The sequence below is a fragment of the Orbicella franksi genome, chromosome 14 (assembly GCF_964199315.1).
Source record: "Orbicella franksi chromosome 14, jaOrbFran1.1, whole genome shotgun sequence".
NCBI classification, from domain to species: domain Eukaryota; kingdom Metazoa; phylum Cnidaria; class Anthozoa; order Scleractinia; family Merulinidae; genus Orbicella; species Orbicella franksi.
In genome coordinates this window covers 782,176-803,739 of record NC_138158.1, presented here as the reverse complement: position 1 = coordinate 803,739, position 21,564 = coordinate 782,176, and the positions used below count along the sequence as shown (strand labels likewise).

The following is a 21,564-nucleotide window of genomic DNA, read 5'->3' as shown; positions in this document are numbered from 1 at the left end:
CACCAGCCAGGAAATTATTTGAAGCCCTGTACTGTATTGTATTGTATTGTATTGTATTGTATTGTATTGTATCGTATTGTATTGTATTGTATTGTATGCCATTAATTCTGTATTGTTTTTTATTATCCAACTGCAGCAAATACCATCGAAATAACAGTACAAATATACAGCAATATTTTACAGTTATTTGTACAGTAGAAAACCTGTTTGCCATACAGTCTCTCCAACTGTCACACTCTCCCTCTTTCATTGACAAATTTATTGACTACAGCAGTTGGATAATAAATCTCTTATTAGATATTTTGGTCTGCATATAGTATCGCTATTTATTCTATAGACACGAGTGTTTTCCTGGAAAAATATACCACTCATAAAATTCATACGCAACCACATCTGGGACTCGAGTGGCGTATTTTCCATCACCAGTTTGCTGTCTAATATCCTATATTATTATATGGAGAAGAGTGTTTTACTGGGAACTAAACCACTCGTAGATTCCAAACGCCACTTCATCCGGGACCCAAGTGGTGTATTTTCCGTATGTCACCTTTGTGAGTGTCGTATCATTCAATGATGTCACGATTCCCGCCTTTTGCTTTTGTTGAATTGGTTTCAATATTTAGTCTCCATATAATAAAAAGAACATTACACGTTGGCTTGAAGATATGAATTTTATGTTCTCATGAAAAGAACAATATCTCACTCGTTCGCTTCGCTCACTCATGAGATATTGTTCTTGCCACTCGAACATAAAATTCATATCTTCTCGCCACCATGTAATATCCTCTATATATATTACCATACACCGAAACAAAAGAAAATACCGAATTGTTAACCAAGAGTAAATTTGAACCACAAAATATTCTTAAATGCAAACCTAACAATAGTGGTCTAGTTGTATTGAAATTATTAAATAAGTGCACTGTATCCTTGCAGAACTGTTATGATGAGTTGTGCTGCTGTACACATCCTAAAGTAGGTTGTGATATCAATAGCAAAAGTCTGGCCTGCAGACTTTTTTAAATTCTCTAATGTCAAATCAGTAAAAACTTTTTTTAACAGTGTTTTTTTAGAGGAAGAAGGAGTTTGGGTATAGTTTAGCCTGGTAGGACTCCAGGTCAGCCAATTTGATCTCACTTGCAACTCTCTGTTGTGTACCCATCCCCCCCCCCCCCCTCCCCCCGGCCCCACCGCGCTGTGGATCCTCTGCAATCCCTTGTCTTTTGGAAATCAAGAACGAACATTGTACAATTGAGGTCTGCGTTACATCAATTTTCTGTCTTAGAAACTGCATTGACCTCAAAAGAGGGGAGATCGGTTGAAAGCGGTATCTGTAGACTCTGCGCCATCTCAACAGACTGGTATAATAAAGAAAAGCATTATTCATCGCGATCGGGTTACATGTATTTGGCCTTTCCGTGATAAATCGCCCGTATACGAACCAGAAAATGCAACGATCTCAACAAAATTAGAGTGAATTGCAGAATGGGAGCTCTCGCAAAATTCTGTGATGAAAATTTAACCACTATATTCACACAGATTGCGTGAGATCGATTCCGACATTTGCGATGTGTACATGTTAAACCTTCCAAAATCCATTGCACTCCTACCTGAACCAAGAGGCTGACACGGTACAAAAACGAAAATCCGCGTAAATGTTGCATAAACATCCTTTCTTTTTGAAAACTTAGGTCTAGACTGACGACAAATCCGGTAAATTCACTTCTGTTGACAAGTCCGATTTCGTTAGGGAAAACTGTGCGCCCTACTGCCCTTCAGGGCTTTGTACGGTGGAGACGCCACATGGGCGCATTTGTTTATATACTCCTAGGGGTCGAATTTCTTGACATGCAACTCAATATATTGTACACCCTCCCAGAGAAACGATGCCCCTGACCTTAATTTCCAGACTTTCGCTTTTCGAAAAGATATTGCTTGGTTTAATGTTCCGTTAGTGAATATTTGTCAGTTTATTATGATAAGCTGTATTGCTCAACGTTTTTAGCTCCAACACCACAGAATAGCCTTGCTTCATAGACAGTCTCCCCGCCCCTCCCCCGGCAGTATAGCGAGGATTTTGTGACGCTTCCGGCTGCACCGTAGACATAAGGTCTGAAAACCCTGCTCCGAGGGGGAGAGGGGTACTCCCTGTTGTGTACTAAAATGCACGAAAACGGTAGCCTGCTATAAATCAGAGTGTTCCTCCCCTCCCCACCCAAAGGACAAATCTGTCAGTTATTTTTTTTTTTAAATATGATAATTATGCAACAAAGCCTTGCCCGACAGGCGTACAAAATGCACACGAGCTTATTTTCATGATTCCCAGAAAATGATTTGACAAAGATAAACGACATTAAAAATAACAGCTAGCTAATTAAATCATGAAAAAAGAACCCTCGCCTTTAAAAGCTATAAACAAAATTTATTATATCGAGAAGTTTACCGGAGTCCTGTGGTCAGGACGAGCCCTGACGTTTCCTGGCAAACATATCTGACTCGTAATTCGTCTATACTTGAAAGCCGATTGTTTTTTAAACCAAACATAGTTAAATGTTAAACATAGCCACTTACATAAAAATAAACTTATACAAGCTTAACAGAAGGTACATGATCTTCTTCCGGTCAGACATCAGTTATTTTGGGGAGCATATTTTTCACGCAGGTACTTGGTGCGTCAGTACAGTGGGATCTTGTAACATGTTTATTTTTTCTCGGCAGAGCAGAATGTCGTAAATCAACGAAACTTAAAACCAAAATATGTGTTTAAGAGTTGACCTAATGGCCTTATGAAGCTAAAATTTGATATGCGAGCCGTCTGATGTTATGTTGTGACGTTGACAGGAACTCTGAAGGGAAGTGCTACTCCTCTCAAAATATTGACTTATAATCAACGAAGAGGGATTAATATCAGTCTTTGCTTGCACGCTAGAAGTTATTTCGTGTTGGTGTTTAAGCGACAGGCAGCTTCATGTTAAACACCGATTTCAGGGCTTAAAAATTGCCCCCCTTAGTCGAAGTGTATACCAACAATGTCGCTCTACACCAACATTTCAGGAACTCTCTTAGTGATGTCGATTCTTTTCGCTTCCTCGCGGTCAGGATCATTTAGGAATAGAACGAAAATTTCAGGTAGGAACGGAAGATATTTTAGCCATTTTATAAAGCAGTGTTTGTGCGTGTCTTCGACCTGCTGAAAGAGATCAGTTTAACTGACTTACTACTCACAGCTTACGTCAACGATTGTTGAACACAATGCGGGACCTCACGTCTAGATCTACATTTAGCTACTCTAACTTGTATTTGTATCGATTAGTTCTGACTTTTGATCGCACAAAATCGTTTCTTTTTTCACTTAACATCACTTAAACAAAAGCTCCAGAGAGTTGTCTAATCATTATTTATATCGGATTCGAACTACATGAATATTTGACGGAGTGGTATTAGACTGAAATATGGTTATAGATTTGCCTCAGTTTTTAGTCTGTCAAGGAGAGTAATTTGATGTGGAAGTCAGCACGTGCTTGTTCATTTAGCAATTACCGGTAATTGCGCATTATTCTTGCTTTGACTTTTCAGTTTGTGTTCATTGTTTTATGACATCTTCATATCCGGATCCCTCGAAACAAAAGCTCATACACGCGCGCTTGTAAATAATTGTATTTCCGCTGGAATTAAAAACACGCGTCATAATATTTAACGATATTACTCAATCTAAGGAGAGAAAATATATAAATATTAGCCAAACGTGCCCTAAAACGACCCTAAAACTAGTACAGGGTGATTTTTGTATTTAACTAAGGGTAAAATCAAACATTATGTTGGCCTAATGCAACAAAAGTATATTTTATACTGGCAAAATACCATGCAACTCTGTAATATACTAGAATTTTTAAACACCCTCCTTATTTAGGCCTAACAATCTAAGCGAAAGAAAAGAACTAGTGAAATTTAGGATAGGCAATTACAAACTAAGGATTGAGACTGGTTGATATGATCAAATTCCAAGGGTTAACAGGCTCTGCCCTATTTGTGAATAGTAATCAAATTGACAGAATAGTGATCATAAAGAAACACTTTGATTTAGTTAAGTGCTTCTCTGAAGTAAATATATCCGTAGTGTGTATATGTGCAAGCTTTTACTTTAAAGGTCAGGTAGTTTAAGATAGATTAAATCTAGAATTCGAAAACGTCACGAAAAAAAGTCCTTTACAAAAAAGTACAAGTATTTGTTAAAAAAATTGATCAACGGTAATCAGCAAAAGTAATAATTCTTCTTTCTTTTAGAAAAGGAAGCCCTGCCAACCTCGTCAACCCCAACACATGTAAACAATGGAACTACAAACACCAGACCAAGCTTACAAAGTACAACATCAACTTTACCACAGTCTACTCAAAAAACAAAAAAACCAAACAATTTTACAACAGTATCTCCTACAGAGGGAACTTCCAAACCATTAAGAACATCAGTAACTGCACCGGTATCGAGGGAATCAGTCACGAATAGTACCAGTCCTCGTGACAAAAGCCCGCAAAGAGTTGAAAAGCGTAGTACAGTACTGGTCGTGACCATTGTGTTACCGTTTTGTCTGTTAATGGTCGGAATTGTTGTAGCTGTGTTTTTTGTTCGCTGGAAAAGGTAAGCCACTTTTGTTTGAGATTTGAAACACTTCCCGGTTAAGGTAATAATAAAGATGATGACAACGACGATGAGAGACTTCAACTGCCAAAGACTTACTTTCCCTGAGCGATCAAAATATATTTCTCTTTGCAAGATCAAAAAACTCTCAAGTAAACAAGTGATTTCTAAACCCGAAATCTCGTAACGAGAATAAATATATACTTAGGGCTTACTACTTACTAACCACTAAGTGGTTACTATGACATTAGGTTCGTTTGTTCACGACCTCCTGAACCGTGTTGGTAGAGTGACTCCGTACAACAATTTACGACACAAAAGCTGTGCCTAGAGCTCATACCCGCAAACATAACATCTCCGGCTGTGACGGGAGATTATATTATGATGGTTTCTTCTTGTCGTAGAATTAAGAAGATGAAACAAGGATTTCAGGAGGAAATGGCTGTCATTTGTCTACAGTAGGTTCTTACTTTACATGCATTCAAAGAGACAGATTAGAAACATTTCAGAAAATTTAAACAGTGACGAAGATGTTAACGCTTTTCCTGCATTTAGTAACTAATTTAAGATAAACTAAATCTAAGGCTGAAATTAGAAAGCTCTTGAAATTGTCAAGAAGCTAAAAATTTCCTATGCTGACTTCTAACAGTGAGATTTGTTTGTTGTTTAGTGACGAACTGGCTTCAGAGGCGCTGTATTCTTCATGGAAGCCTTTCATGGACGGCAATGACAACAACAAAGTCAAACTAGTCATTGAAACCCAGCCTAGCAATGTGTCACCCACGGCGACAAACTCTTGATCATCATTTGTCTACCGGCTTCTCTCATTCTTTTGTTTCCCGTCATCTCAAAAGACCTGGAATGCAGCCTGGAGATACGGCTTTTATCTTGTATTTGTAGAATGACTCAGCGTGTTCTGTTGATCATACGCGAATATGGTTGGTTCTCGTATGTCAATTCTTGATTTGTTTACCTTAAAAAATATTTATTATATATGGTTTAGACTTCAATCCTTTAGAGTGTCTACTTAAACAATGAGACTCCTCGCCAGAACTTTCTATGAGCAATAGTTAACTCGCCTGCGCCTCATTGATTTCATCAGGAACCCATGACCCATGGGCTCCTGTCCTCGTAGAATCTCGAGCTTGTGTTGTCTAATTACTTAATACACTGTGCAATATAATTTACAATTACTCAATTCTGTTTTTGTTGTACTTCTCATTGGCAAAAGATAACGTTTGAAAAGCCGATTTTTTTTACACCGTATAAAGATTTTCAGTTCAATTAATCGGACAACATTAAGGCGGTGCAATCTCGTTTCAAAGAACATTCTCTGCTAAACCGTCTGTACTTTAACGTTTATTCGCTTTAAAGTTCCACTTCTTTCTCAAGAAATCCGAGTACACTCTAAACACATATAAAACAAAGTATTCACCAACTGCAATCGAAAACAAGGTTTTCGTTCAATAGAGTACACATAAACAGCATCCACTTGTCTAATAAATTAAGCGTTGTTTTCAAATTATCGTTGCTTTAACACCGGCAAAGTGGTTGTATTGTTAATCGACGTGTTAGAAATAGTCTCTGTTTAATCAAAAGATTTCACTAGCTTCCTGTTGGTAACAGTTATTTCGAAGCAGATTTACTGTAACCCTTTTCACTATAAATGGTTCTCTAACTTTTCACCAGTTATTCTAGAGAATACAGTAGCAATCTGAATCGTTTCAGATTGCTTTAAGTCAATTAATCAGATTTACATAAGAAAAAGTAATTTCTGCAATAAATTGTCGTTTTCTTTACGGAATTCTCTGAGTACAAAGTGTTATTGGTATCGTATAATACAGTTTCTTACAAAAGTCAAGAGAGTCAACGCTGATCCTACATATATTAACAAGGCTTTTAGAGTAGCGCTGTTTCTCTCCTTTAACTCTTTGTGTGCCCTTGCAAACTTTCATCGATGAACTGACGACGGAAAGCTTCGACTGATTGACAAGCAAGCGTGGGTGCGACTTTTTACAGCAAAAAACGGCGACAGACGCTCAACAACATCAATAGATCATGAATTTATCAAGGACGGAAAATTGCGCGAGCGTAAGTGGTATTAAATCAGGGCACGTACAAAAGAAATATGCTCTGAACTAAAAACAATTAAGCTTGCTGATCATACACTAGTTCGATTCCGTTCTCGCTCGAGTAACTTTTCCTGTTTCGGTGCCAGTAGATTCATCTGTTGTGTGGAATGTTGTTTAAGGTTGTGCAGCAGACTGAATTGTTTAATAAATGCATGTTTTAATATTATTATTACTAAGTATCTCTGTTACTACCAAGACAGTATAATGTCTTGTCTAGGCATATCCAGTCAGTTTCTGTTCCCAGCGGCTGAAGCGACCCGTGGCCCGTGACCCCTGACCCGCAGCTTACGTGGTGGTAAAACAAACAGCAAATGAAAATCATCAGTTTTCTTTCACTTGGCTTTGTAAGACTTTACTTTCTTCTACTTCTATATCAGAAATAAAAAGACCTGCAACAAGATAAATAAGTTGCCATTTCATTTGGCTTTGTAATTCAGACGTACTATTTCAAAAACGAGTACGAGGGTTTCATCAGGTTTCCGAACGCAAGAAACATTTGAAACCACGAGGCCTGCGGCCTCGTGGTTTTATTGTTTTCGAGCGTTTGGCAACCTGATGAAACCCGAAGCACGATTTTTTGAAATTACTTCTCCAACAAAGAAAATTAGTTTAAATTATCATTTGAGTAAGTTTTCTCAATTCAAATGTTATATTTGAGACGTGAAAATGTGATTCTATCACCTAATTGTTGCTCCGTGACAATTTTTGAATATTCATCAATGTCACATCGTTACCTAGCTGTTTGTCAGTTCTGAGCGAGCAAGTTCCTTCGCAAAGCAAATGGCAGAGTACAGATTTAGACCTCCTAAAACTCGCGAAGAAGAGGAAAAGTGTGTGGCCAGCGCTATTCCGAGGTAACGCGTGCGTCTAGTCTGTTAAATGCAGGGTAAATAGTAAATCAATACGCCTTAGAACTGGGAATTTCTAACGTTAGTGCCATTTTAGGTCGGAAGTGTGCAGCAAGGTTGAAAGCGAACCAAAAGACGAGGTCGCCATTATTAAGCGAGAATGTAAATTTAGAAAAAGAATGGCCCTTTCTGTTTTGAGGAGTTTAATAACTGTACCGTTGCATTTAACGTCAGCAATAAATAATTTAGGTTTAAAGTTTGTTTTGTAAAATGTGTGATTAAATAAAGTTGTTTATCGCCATGTGTTTCCCTTGCTTTATCAATATGCAGATTAAGAAAATTTGCATCCGTGTTTGAAATTATTTCAAACATGGTCGTGGTTTTCAACTCATTTTTCACTGGGTTTCTAAACCCATCCACCTGACCAGATAAAAAGCCGGAGCGGTAAATCTGTTATTAAGCAAAAAGCAAGCAGGGCCATACCCAGTAGTTAAGTGTAAGGAGTCCACAGCTAGATACGTACTTTTTTATTTTTTTCTTAAAATACCTTTTTTGCCTAAGATACCTTTTCTTGGGTAATACACGCTACGCACCAAATGTCTTCGAGGACACGTTTAAAACACGCGAGGAAAAAGATGTCTTTTGAAAACACTTTTCCGTGAGCTTGTTCCAGGTGGGCGTAAATGTTTTTTTTATGAAAATCTTGCTTGATACGGTCGAGGGCAGATATTTCGAAGAAAAGCGCACTTAATATTATATCTATTAAAACCTAACTTAATGCACCTGAGGATAGATATTTTAAAGAAAAACACACCGCGAGTATGGTGAAGGGACTAATATTCACTACTTATTCTGCGAAACATGAAATGAAAATTTCGAATTTCTAGGGACATGTTTTGTTTTGTATTTCTTAGCAGACATTTCAGTTGTTGGTGGAACGCGGTTTAAACAAAGCAACGTCCACCTTCTCCTAAAAGGTTAATTAAACTTTTCAATCCCATCTTAAAGAACTTTGATCTTTAGTTGTCTCACACTCAAACGACAGTTTACACTGTTAGAGTAGAACTGAACAAAGTTATCAATTTAGCACAGAAATGACCAGAGGTTGGGGGAGACTGAGTAGATATTGCAGCATTTCATCGTTGTTGTTTGATTGTGCTTGTTGGATACGAGACTCTTGTTGTCTGTCTATCATCTGGTATTCAGTACGCGTTCGTAGAATAATTGTTAAATACGCCATGCTTGATAGTCTTGATATAAGATTTTTGTCGTCAGTAAAGACAAAAGTATTTCAAGCCACACATGGTTGATGAACATGTCAGAAAACCGGGATTGGTTCAGTATTTTTTCGTACACCCAGTGATCTGCACTACACTTTGTATACAAAATGGAGGTCATCAGGGTCCTCAGTTCCTTATTATGTTGATGCTTAGTGCTGTTAATTGCAGGTGGTGATTTCTGCAAGACTAAAGCCGATGTAGTTGTTCTTATTCAAGAACGATCCTAAAACAATTTCAAAATCGACGAGACGACAGAAAAGGCGACGACACAGCAAAGGTGATTTTTACTTGTATTTCATTACCGATGTGCATGGCTATTTGAAGGTATTCAATAATTGACATGAATGTTCAAGGTTTGAAATTTAAGGGTAGAATGTTACAGATTTTAAGACCTTTTGCACTGTACAAACCCTACGAGTTAGCAGATCTCAAGTATTAAATTCTGTTATTCACAAATGGTTAGCCATTGCTTTCATTTTTTTCTACTTTAAATTTCAACAACTGTCAAGATTCTAGTGGTATTCTCAGACAGCAAAGCGGAATATGGAGGGGGTGCGAGTCGAAACATTATGGACACCTTCAGGCTTGAGAAAGCTGAAAAACTGCTGAGAGTCAACAACAACGTCAAAATAGTTGGACCCTTATTCCCAACAGTGACAAAACAGAACGAATACAAGAGCTAAAAGGCATCGTCACTGAACCAAATGATGTCTTAGAAGATGATTTTACTTCCAGCAACCTTAACAATATCGCAGATCTCAGTGAAACGATTTGTAAGCTGTCCAGGTAACATTGAATTATATTTTAATTATGTCAATTAATTAGCGCAATACAAACTGCTCAAGATGACACAAATTATTTTATGAAAAGTAGAAGAAAATCCAGGACAGAAGCTTTGATATAAAAATTAATGTGTAGACTGCTCTCGATACAATTCTAACGGTAATTTTTCTAAGGTGTGCAGAAGTTGCATTATTATTTAACAACGCGCGATGTTCTTTTTTCTCGCTTGGTAAGAGGGCTGAATGTGCTCTTTCGAATTTTTCGTTTGCATGGCTGTACCGCCACATTCCAAATTTTAACCCTTTGTTTTTCCCAGAAGAATGCGTCAGTATCCTTACTCGTTTTCAATTTGACCATTTCCAAAATAGAAATATATTCCTGCCAAATAATTCATTTTGAAAGGAAACCAACACCAAGGACATGTTGCATATATATTTGCCGTTAAAAATCGTAACTCCTGTGAATCAGCCGTAACTCAACTCAACAGTTTGTTTAAGCAAACAGAGTAACGCTATGTTATATTCTGGCTGTTGTCTAAGTTGTGGTAACTTTTGGTGAAATATTTACTCCTCTGCAAGCGAGCAGTGCGACGGAATTAATTTCCATTTCAGTTATAGCGAAATAGGATGGAATGTCATCAATCCGGCTAGACGGGCCACGAAAATCTGGTCATATTTATGCGTTGACCGTATTAATTAAAGTGCTTCTTTAAATCAGAAAATAAGAAAATGACTGACCTAGAATAAAGTGGCTGTCATATCAAGGTGAGCGTGTTACGGGGGTGGCCGTAAGGCAGGGTTTTACTTTAGAAGAGATTCTTGTGTAGTCTATCAACTTTCAGTGGCGGTTGCTACATTCATAATCATTTTGAATATTTCAACAGTTACATATACACAATTGAAGGAGACATTTGTTAACAACAAATACAATCTGAAAGTTAGGATTCAAGGACAAGGGGACAAACAAACTGAAGACAACAACAGAGATGCAAGGGTATGTCAAGTACAGGGTGTTAAAATAATTGCTGTTGATCTCGCTGTACAGATTTGGCTTTTATGCTGCATATAGTATGTGCATAGAGTAGATAACACCCAAGTCTGTTTACAGTTGCAACTTACCTAAACCTGATAAAAGGGGATATGTATACTACTAAAACTCTGGCCTTCCTCAGGAGTGATCATTTTCTTTCCCAAGCCCCAGCGTGTGTCGCTTCTCTCTCAAAATGGTCTAATTGAGTGCTAATTTGTTGCAAGTGGTAACAAAAGAAATATCCCTGAATTTAAAATGTTAAGAGACCAAGAATGACTCATTTGATTGAAATAGCACAACCTAGTGCAACACAGCAGAGAATATAATACGGAAATATCTAAGCAGGGCACATGCCTAACGTAGCATTTTATGACCCAACTTAATAACACATAAGAGAAAACAGCACAACCAAGCGCTACACAGCAGAGAATAGGGGAAAATATCTCAACATGGAACAACGTAGCATTTTATGACCCAACATAAAAACGCATAGGAGAAAACAGCACAACCTAGCTAAACACAGCAGAGAATAGGGGCAAATAATCTCAACATGGCACAACGTACCATTTTATAACCCAACCTAAAACACATAAAAGAAAGCGGGACAACCTAACTAAACACAGCAGAGAATAGGGGAAAATATCTCAACATAGCACCATGCACGTAGCATTTTATAAACCAGCCTAGAAACACATAAGAGAAAACAGCACAAAGTAGCGTAACATAAAAGACAAAACGTGACATAATCTAGAACTTTATAGCCCAACCTAAAAACACATAGGAGAAAACAACACAAAGTAGGGCAACACAGCAGAGAATAGTTGAAAATATCTCAACCTGGCGTAATCTAGCACTTTATAACCCGACCTAAGAACACACAGGAAAAAACAGCAGAAAGTAGCGCAACATAGCAGCGAATAAAGGAAGGTATCTCAACGTAATATAACCTAGCACTTTTTAACCCAACCTAAGAACACACAGGAAAAAAAACAGTACAAAGTAGCGCAACATAGCAGACAATAGGGAAAATATCTCAACGTGACTCTACATAGCACTTTACAACACAACCTAAAAACACAGCAGAAAACAGCACAAAGCAGTGCAACATAGCAGAGAATAGAGGGAAATATCTCAACGTGACATGACCTAACATTTTATAACCCAACCTAAAAACACATAGGAAAAAACAACAGGAAGTAGTGCAACATATCAGAGAATAGGGGAAAATATCTCAACATGACATAACCTAGCACTTTATAACCGAACCTAAAATCACAGAGCAGAAACAAGCGCAACATAGCAGAGAATAGTTGAAAATATCTCAACGTGACGTAAAACACATAGGAGAAAACATAACAAACTAGCGCAACAAAGCAAAGAATAGGGGAAAAGATCTTAACGCGACTTAACCTAGCACATTATAACCCGACCTGAAAACACATAAGAGAAAACAGCACAACCTAGCTAAACAAAGCAGAAAATACAGGAAAGTATCCTGTCATGGCATAAAGTAACATTTTGTAACCCAACCTTCAAACACATAGGAAAAAAGACACAACTTCACCAAACACAGCAGAGAATAGGGGATATCTCAACATGGCACAACCTAGCACTTTATACCCCAACCTAAGAAAACATAAGAAAAAAGTAGCGCCACATAGAAGAGAATAGGCGAAAAGATCTCAACCTGACATTACCAAGCACTTTGTAAGCCAACCTAAAAACATATAGGAGAAAACAGATTAAAGTAGCGCAAAATAGCAAAAAATAAGGAAAAATATCTCAACGTGACTTAAGCTAGCACTTAATAACGCAACCTGAAAACACATAGCACAAAACAGCAGAAAGTAGCTCAACATAAAAGACAATGGAACAAAATATCCCGACACGGCCATACGTAGCATTCTATGACCCAACCTTAAAACTACTAGCAGAAAACAACAAAACTTTGGGACAAATAGCACAAAATAGGGTCCAATATCTCAGACATACATCCACGATTGATTGCTCTCCCTCCAAATTCCTTCGTTATTTACATGGCATGCATCTTATTAAACCAGTTCTATATGGCCATACGTTGCATTCTATAACCCAACCTCAACACTACCAGAAAAAAAGAGAAAAACTGTGGAGAGAATAGATATATGTTATTGGCCGGCTGGGAGGTCCGTATAGGAAAAAACTGTGACCGAGGTCTTGAAAATGCTGCCCGAGGGCGCAGGCCGAGGGCAGCATTTTCAAGACCTCGGTCACAGTTTTTCACTATACGGACCGACCCTAAGCCGGACAATAACATGTTTATCTTTTTTTCTTACGGTAAATTGGCTTACAAGTGGGTTTGTTTACGCAACTTTGTCATTGAATTGGCTTACGCGCCGTGCAGAAACCAATATCCTAAAAATCTAACTAGCGAACGAGCGAGTAACTCAGATACTAGACAAGGTAAGATGTATTAAAGAACAGATTTATTTCGAACTACTTTATGTTAGTGGCATTTAGTTCACCAATTAGGTTCTCCAAAAGTGTTTTTCCGGTGTGAAATTTCATGCAAAGATTCAAGTTGTACTACAAAAACAATTTCAGTCATTCGTTGCGAACCACTCGAAATCAGAGCTTTCTGCCGTAAATTGAGTAGCAGATAGCGAGGAAATTCGTTAAGTGTATACCACAGAAATTCTCTCAAATACAGCAACTATCGGAGAGGTAACCTCGACTGAAATTGAGTCATTTTTTAATTAAAATTGTATAGAGAGAGACACGCAGGATTATGCGCCATTACAGCGCCGAGCTACAAACAGCCAAACAAACTCTCACAACTTCAAAAAACTCAATTGAATTTACTTACAGTGACTTTCCTTGCCATTTAAAGGTGAATAGAGATAAACTTACGTTGATTAATCGTCGATGGAAGGGTAAAAAGAGCGAAAAATTGACGATTACCGCTAATTCGTGCACGAAAGTAGATCAAATCGACAGATTCCGCCCGCTGTGGCGGTCCGGATGAGAAAATTCCGCCCGCTCCCGGAACCAATCAGATTACAGGATTTGTTGAATTGCGCCCGCTCACGAGCTGAGAAAAAGATAATGTCCAATATGTAACTATGGCCATAGGTACCATTCTATGACCCAACCTTAAAACTACTAGCAAAAAACAGCATAACTTTGGGAAGAATAGCACAGAATAGGGTCTGTAGCTAACGCTAAGCCACAAGTGACACTTGGGTAATTTCCCGAGCTAACTAGCGCGCGTTCCCAAAAACCACGCGCGTTTGCAAAAATGTGATGCGAACGTCAGATTTAGAGCAGTCAAAATTGTCTTGCTAGTTTTGTTCTAGGATGGAGCAATTTCCTTAGATTCCTTTAGATTTCGACCAGTCCATTACCCTCGTCGCTGGACAAAGGTAATTTGTAGCTCAGTTTCGTTCTGTTTTTATTGTGCTTTCGTAAGATTTTGGTGTATTTCGTCGAGACAAGCCGACTCGCAAACGGTTCGTTTTCTCATCGATTTCTTTGTCGTGTATTACTTTCTAGTTTTGAACTTTCTGTAACCTGCTGAGGATATTAAAAGGAAGTTGTAATTCTGCTGGCATTGTGATACTGAATTGTTTGGATCGAATTTGGACCTATTTGTCGTGCGAAAGGTCCCCAATAACAGGTTCCAATACATCAGTGTGACTATATGTTGCATTCTATAACCTAACCTTAAAACTACTAGCAAAAAAAAGCAACTCTTTAAGACAAATAGCAGAGAATAGGGTCCAATATGTCAGTATGATCATACGTAGCATTCTATAACCCAACCCTACAACTACTAGCAAAAAGCAGCAAAACTTTGGGACAAATAGCAGACAATAGGATCCAGTATGCCACAATAGCCATATGATATATTCTACACTCCAACCTTAAAACTACTAGCAAAAAACAGAAAGAATTTAAGACAAATAGTAGAGAATAGGGTCCAAACCCTAATTATGACCATAGGTAGCATTCTATAACCCAACCCTAAAACTACCAGCAAAAAACAGCCACCCCATGCCACTATACCTACACGTAGAATTCTATATGACCGAACCTTAACACTACTATCAAAAAATAGCAAAACTTCGGGACAAATGACAGAGAATAGTGTTCAAAATGTCACTATAGCAATACTTAGCATTCTCTAATCCAACCTTAAAACTACTAGCAAAAAACAGCGAAACTTTGGGATAATGTCATGTATTTGGTTTATTTCGATCGAAGCACATGGAACAAAATGCACATAAGTGCGCATGCTCATAATGTCAACCGCTGGCTCAATACACTACAACTCCTCCCCCTTAAGCCTGTCTCGTACCCCAAAAGTTCAACACAACATGCTATTCTTAAAAATAAAGTCAGAGCCCTTGAAATGGGCAGTTCAATGTTCAAAGGTCCAGTCGGGCTGGGGGCTTCCTCTCTCTGGTAGGGTATCTTCTAACAGGAACATGTTCAATCTGGCTCGGCGGGCTGCTAACTGAAGGTTTAGCCGCTGGATTGGATGGCTGAAAACACGTTTCCCGTGGGACGGCTTCTGTCTGCTTAGGCGGCTCAGCTACTTGGTCACCATGGCATTCGACTGGGGGCGGGAACAGCAACGGCTGGATAACTGGCGTACGGTTGTCTGCAACAGGAACATTGGAATCTTTGATTTGGTCTGTGTGTCGACGCCAAACTAAGTTAGGCCCAATCTCCACTTCATAAGACAGGGGTCCTAGTTGTGCACGCACAATACCTGGTACCCACTTTGATTTTCAATTGTAATTTCGTGCTATTACTCTCTGGCCAATGGAAAAATGCCGCGTTACAGAACCACCCTTGGCGACAGACTGGTCTATCTGACGGTTGTTTATCTGGATACTGAGATCTGGTTTTAAAAGGTCCAGTCGCGTGCGTAATCTTCTTCCCAAGAACAACTGGGATGGTGGCTCTCCAATGGTTGAGTGGGGAGTGTTCCGATAAGCCAGCAAAAATCTTGCCAACTTAAGATTTAAGGATTTCACTTCAGTTTCGCTCTTCATCGCACTTTTGAAGCTCCCCACACCGCGTTCCGCCAGCCCGTTGGTAGCAGGGTGGTAAGGTGCTGACGTGATGTGTTTGATTCCGTTTCTCTTAAGGAATTGCTGAAACTCTTCTGATGTAAATTGCGACCCGTTATCGCTTACCAACTGGGCTGGTATTCCACATCTGGCAAATAATTTCTGAAGGACTTCAATGGTCTTCTCTGAGGTTGTACTAGTCATTCTCTCTATCTCTAGCCATCTTGAATGTGCATCCACTACCACCAAGAACATGCTGTTGAGGAACGGACCTGCAAAATCAATGTGAATTCGTTGCCAGGGGGACGAAGGCCACTCCCATGCGTGTACCGGTACTGTACTGGGCTCTCGCTGTGTTAGTTGGCAAGCTGAGCAGGACTTAACCGTCAGTTCAATTTCCTTGTCGATTCCAGGCCACCAGATGTAACTTCGGGCGAGGGCCTTCATCTTCACGACCCCCATATGTCCCTGATGCAGTTCCTCGAGAACTTGAGGGCGCAACTTTGGAGGTACTACGACTCTTATTCCCCACATCAGACAGCCTGATTGTAATGTGATCTCATCTTTGCGAATAAAATAGGGGTTGAGTGCAAGAGCAGTGTTGTGTGGCCAACCTTTGCTGGTCATCTCATACACTTGAGCCAAAACAGGATCTCTCTGTGTTTCTCGTCTAACGTTATCCACTGTGACTGGCAGTGGATCAAACTGCATCAAATTAAATACACCCACAGGGTCGACAACTTCTTCATCTCTGGATTCCTTCACGAGTGGAAGGCGGGAAAGACCATCAGCATTACTGTGAACTTTAGTGTTCTTGTATTCAATGGTGTAATCATAGCCCGCCAGGAACAAGGCATAACGTTGCAGTCGAGCTGCAGTGACCACAGGGATGCTTTTCCGCGGATGAAAGATTGACGTTAAGGGCTGATGATCTGTGTACAATGTGAAAGAGCGGCCAAACAAATACATATGGAACTTCTTTACCCCCCAGATTATTGACAAGGCTTCTTTGTCAATCTGTGCATACTTTTGCTCAGTTTTGGTGAGTGTCCTTGAAGCAAAAGCTATGGGTCGCTCGGTACCATCGTGCATCACGTGAGATAGCACCGCTCCAATACCGACAGGGGATACATCACAAGCAAGCCTTAGTGGTAGGCTGGGATCATAATGCGTTAAAACTTGCTCTGACGTGATCATTTCTTTCACCTTGTGGAATGCTATCTCCCACTGTTCTGTCCATTTCCACTGATGATTCTTCTCCAAAAGTTGTGTCAGGGGATGCACTACTGTCGATAGGTGAGGCACGAACCTGTGATAGTAATTGATTAGCCCGAGAAAAGATCTCACTTCAACTACATCGTTTGGACGTGGCGCATTCAATACTGCTTCTACTTTCTCTGCTGACTTGTGTAGGCCATCTTTGTCGATGTCATGTCCACAATAAGTTATCTTCTCCTTGAAAAACTCACATTTTGCCTTGTTTGCTCTCAACCCATGAAGCTGAAGCCGTCGTAGAACTTTTTCTAAGTTAGCCAGGTGTTCTGCATCATCCTTGCCCGTAATGATCATATCATCAAGGATACAGCTCGTGCCAGATGTTCCTTCCAGCACTTGATCAATGGTGCGCTGCCAGATTGCAGGTGCTGATGTGATACCAAACACCAGTCTGTTGTACTGAAACAGGCCCATGTGTGTGTTGATGGTGAGGTATTTCTTGGAATCTTCTTCCATCTCTAGTTGGTGGTATGCCTGACGAAGGTCAATCTTTGAGAATTTCTACCCACCACTAAGCTTTGCAAAGATATCTTCAATGCGGGGTAAAGGATACTGCTCAGCTTGTAGTTCTGGGTTCACTGTGCCTTTATAATCAACACAAATTCTGATAGACCCATCTTTCTTTGGGACAGGTACAATGGGCGTTGCCCAGTCGCTCCACTCAACTTTCGTGAGAATACCTTCATTCTGAAGTCTTCACAGTTCTTCTTCAACCTTGGGCCTCAAGGCGTAAGGTACGGCACGAGCTTTGCAGAAATGAGCTTGGTTATCTTCTTTGAGGGTTAGCCTTGCCTTAGCTGATTTGAATGTTCCCAGTTTATCTTCAAAAACATCACTGTATTTGTCTAGCATGGTCTGCAGACGTTCGTTAGCAATTGGTGGGGTTCGCGAAGCTTTCAGTGATTTAATAGCATACCAATCCAGGCGTATCTTGTAGAGCCAATCCCTTCCCATCAACACAGGGCCCTTATTCTTAACCACATACAGATCCAACAGTAAAGGTTGCTGACTTTTGTACTCAACATTGCCTGAAGCACTCCCAGTGGAACAATGCTTTCCCCCGTGTAGGTTTTCAACATTAGTTCAGTTTTATGCAAGGGTTTGTCGTTAAATTTCTCCTCGTACAAATCATGTGGAATGATCGACACAGCCGAGCCTGTGTCCAGTTCCATTTTCAACGGTTTCCCTTCTACTTTCAGATCTACCCAGATTACATTACTGCTCGGTTTCCTCACATTGTGTATCTTCATGCTTCCTAACACATCTTCAAATTCATCACTTTCACTGTACTGAACAGTATGGACTTGAGTGTTTTGTGGTGTTTTGAGTGGTTGCTTTGGCTTACCTTGTCGTCTCGAGTTACAAACTCTGGAAATATGGCCCACCTTCCCACAATGATAACATGTCTGGTCCTTGAATCTGCAATTGTGTGATGCGTGCGAGTCTCCTCCGCATCGATAGCAACCCTTAGGCGTGAGGTTCGGCGGCGGCGGCGGTGGCGGTGGTTTGCTGTTATCTGAGATCTTGTCAACTCGAGGTTCTGCGTGCAGCTCACTGTGCAATTCCGAAGCATCACGAACGGCAGTTTCCATCGCTACGGCTATCTCCAAAGCCTTGGAATATTTCAGTTTTGCTTCTGAAAGCAAACGCCTTTGTATCTGCATATTTTGAAGGCCACAGACCAATTTATCCCGTAAAGCTTCGTTAAGGTTCGCGCCAAAATTGCAGTGAGTCGCTAATTTCTTCAGTTCTGCTACGTAGGCCAACACGGTTTCTCCTTCTCGCTGATTTCGTTTGTGAAAACGAAAGCGTTCTGCTATTTCCAATGGTTTAGGACTTAAGTGTTGCTGAAGGGTCGTGACGATCTCTTGGAAGCTCTTCGTGGCTGGTTTATCCGGTGAAAGAAGGTCCCTCAACAATGTGTACGTTTTGCTGCCGATCAAGCTTAACAAGGTTGGCACTTGGCGGTTCTCATCGATGTTGTTTGCTAAGAAAAACTGTTCTACACGTTCCGCATAAGTTTCCCATTTCTCTTGTGTCTCATCAAAACTCTCTATCTTCCCGATAGCAGTCATATTTTCGACGTTTTCCTACGACTTCATCCTCGTCGCCACTGTCATGTATTTGGTTTATTTCGATCGAAGCACATGGAACAGAATGCACATAAGTGCGCATGCTCATAATGTCAACCGCCGGCTCAATACACTACAGATAAATAACAGGCAATGGTGCCCAAATTTTATGTATGATCAGACGTAGCATTCTATGAGCCAACATTAAAACTACTAGCAAAAAACGGAGAAAATTTCGCACAAATAACAGACAGTATGGTCCTAACCCTACCTTTGCCCATACCTACCATTCTCTAAGCCAACCTTAAAGCTGCTAGCAAAAAAAAGCAAAAATTTCAGACAAATAGCAGAGAGTAGGGCCTAATGTCTAGTCATGACCATACGTAGCATTCTATAAGCCAACCTTAAAACTATTAACAAAAAACAGCGAAACTTTGGACAAATAACAGCCAATAGGGCCCAAACCCTAGGTTCGACCATAAATAAGATTCTATAAGCCAACCTCAAAACTGCTAGCAAAAACAAGAAAAACTGTGAAACAAATAGCAGACAATGGGCCCTAAACCCTAGGTATGACCATACCTAACATTCTCTAAGCCAAACTTAAAACTACAAGCAAAAAACAGCAATATTTAACACAGGCAATAGAGACTAAACCCTAAGTGGGACCATAGGTAGCATTCTATGAGCCAACCTTAAAAATACTAGTAAAAACCAACGAAACTGACGGTTAAATAACAGAACATAGAGCCCAAAACAATAAATATGACCATACATACCATTCTACAAGCCAACCTTACAACTGCTAGCAAAAAACAGCGCCATTTTTGCACAAATAGCAAACAATAGTGTTTAGACCCTAGTTATCACCATACGTACCATTTTATATGCCAACTTTATAAGTACTACCAACAAAGAGCAAAATTTTAAAAACAAATAGCAGACAACAGGGGCCAAACCCTACGTGTTCCACTACTTAGCATACTATAACCCAACCTTAAAACTACGAGCAAAAAAGGCGACATTTTGGGATAAATACTTCACAATAGGGCTTAAACCCTAGGTATCACCATACCTAGCATTCTAGGAATCCACCTTAGACGTGCTAGCAAAAACCACCGAGACTTTCGGTCAAATAGCAGACAATAGGGCCGAAACCCTAAGTATCACCATTCGTAGCATTCTAGAAACCAACTTTACAACGCCTAGCCAAAAACACCGAAAATTTGGGACAAATGGCACACAATAGGGCCCAAACACTAGGTATCACCAATCGTAGCATTCTAGAAGCCAATCTTAAAACTACTGGCAAAAAACAACAAAACTTTCGGACAAAGAGCAGAGAATACGGCCCAAACCCTACCAATCACCATTCGCAGATTTCAAGAAGCCAACCTTAAAACTACTAGTAAAAAAGAGCTAAACTTATGGGAAAAATAGCAGACAATAGAACCCAAACCCTAGCTATCATCATTCGTAGCATTCTAGAAGCCAATAATTAAACTACTAGCAAAAAAGAGCGAGACTTTGGGACCAATAGCGGACAATAGGGCCCAAACCCTAGGTATCCCCATTCCTAGCATTCTACAAGCCAACCTTAAAATTACTAGCAAAAAAACCGAAACTTTGCAAAAAAAATAGCATGCAATAGGGTACAAACACTAGGTATTACCACTCCTAGCATTCTACAAGCCAACCTTAAAACTACTAGAAAAAACAGCGAAACTTTGGGACAAGTAGCAGAATATAGGGTTCAAACCCTAGCTATCACCATTCTAGCATTCAAGAAGCCAAGTTTAAAACTGCTAGCAAAAAACAGCGAAACCTTCGGACAAATAGCAGACAATAGGGCCCAAACCCTAGGTATCACCCTTCGTAGCATACTAGAAGCCAATCTTTAAGCTACTAGCACAAAACAGCGAGACTTTGGGAAAAATAGCAGACAAAAGGGCCCAAATCCTAGGTATCACCATTCGTTGCATTCTAGAAGCTAACCTTACAACTACTAGAGAAAAACAGCGAAACTTTGGGACAAATAGCAGACAATAGGGCCAAAACCCCTAAGTATCACCATTCGAAGCATTCTAAAAGCCAACCTTAAGACTAAAAGAAAACACAGTGAAAATTTCGCTCATATAGCAGAGAATAGGGCCCAAACCCTAGGTATCACCATTCGCAGCATTCAAGAAGCCAACCTTAAAACTACTAGCAAAAAACAGCGAAACTTTGGGACAAGTAGCAGACAATAGGGCCCAAACCCTAGCTATCACCATTCGTAGATTTTAAGAAGCCAACGTTAAAACTACTAGCAAAAAGAGCGAAACTTTGGCACCAATAGCAGACAATAGGGCCCAAACCCTAGCTATTACCATTCGTAGCATTCTAGAAGCGAACCAAACTACTAACAAAAAAAAGCGAAACTTTGGGACAACTAGCACACAATAAGATCCAA

General features: G+C 39.8%; 2 protein-coding genes across 3 annotated transcripts; one reads left to right on the top strand and one right to left on the bottom strand.

Moving 5' to 3' along the window:
* The first annotated feature begins 2,696 nt into the window (after positions 1 to 2,696).
* On the top strand, positions 2,697 to 8,337 carry LOC145468380 (uncharacterized). 2 transcript variants are annotated; one of them, XM_081452073.1, is made up of 4 exons: positions 2,698 to 3,129; positions 4,285 to 4,636; positions 5,041 to 5,094; positions 5,307 to 8,337. In XM_081452073.1, the coding sequence occupies exons 1-4, from the start codon at positions 3,030 to 3,032 to the stop codon at positions 5,434 to 5,436; spliced, it is 636 nt and encodes a 211-aa protein (XP_081308199.1). In that variant the 5' UTR covers positions 2,698 to 3,029; the 3' UTR covers positions 5,437 to 8,337. The 2 variants fall into 2 exon arrangements, with proteins under 2 accessions (XP_081308200.1, XP_081308199.1); XM_081452074.1 differs by lacking the exon at positions 5,041 to 5,094 and having other exon boundaries at positions 2,697 to 3,129.
* Positions 8,338 to 17,993: 9,656 nt separating this feature from the next.
* LOC145468686 (uncharacterized) lies at positions 17,994 to 19,115 on the bottom strand. The gene has a single exon (XM_081452392.1). The coding sequence runs from the start codon at positions 19,113 to 19,115 to the stop codon at positions 17,994 to 17,996; it is 1,122 nt and encodes a 373-aa protein (XP_081308518.1).
* Between the last annotated feature and the right edge of the window lie 2,449 nt (positions 19,116 to 21,564).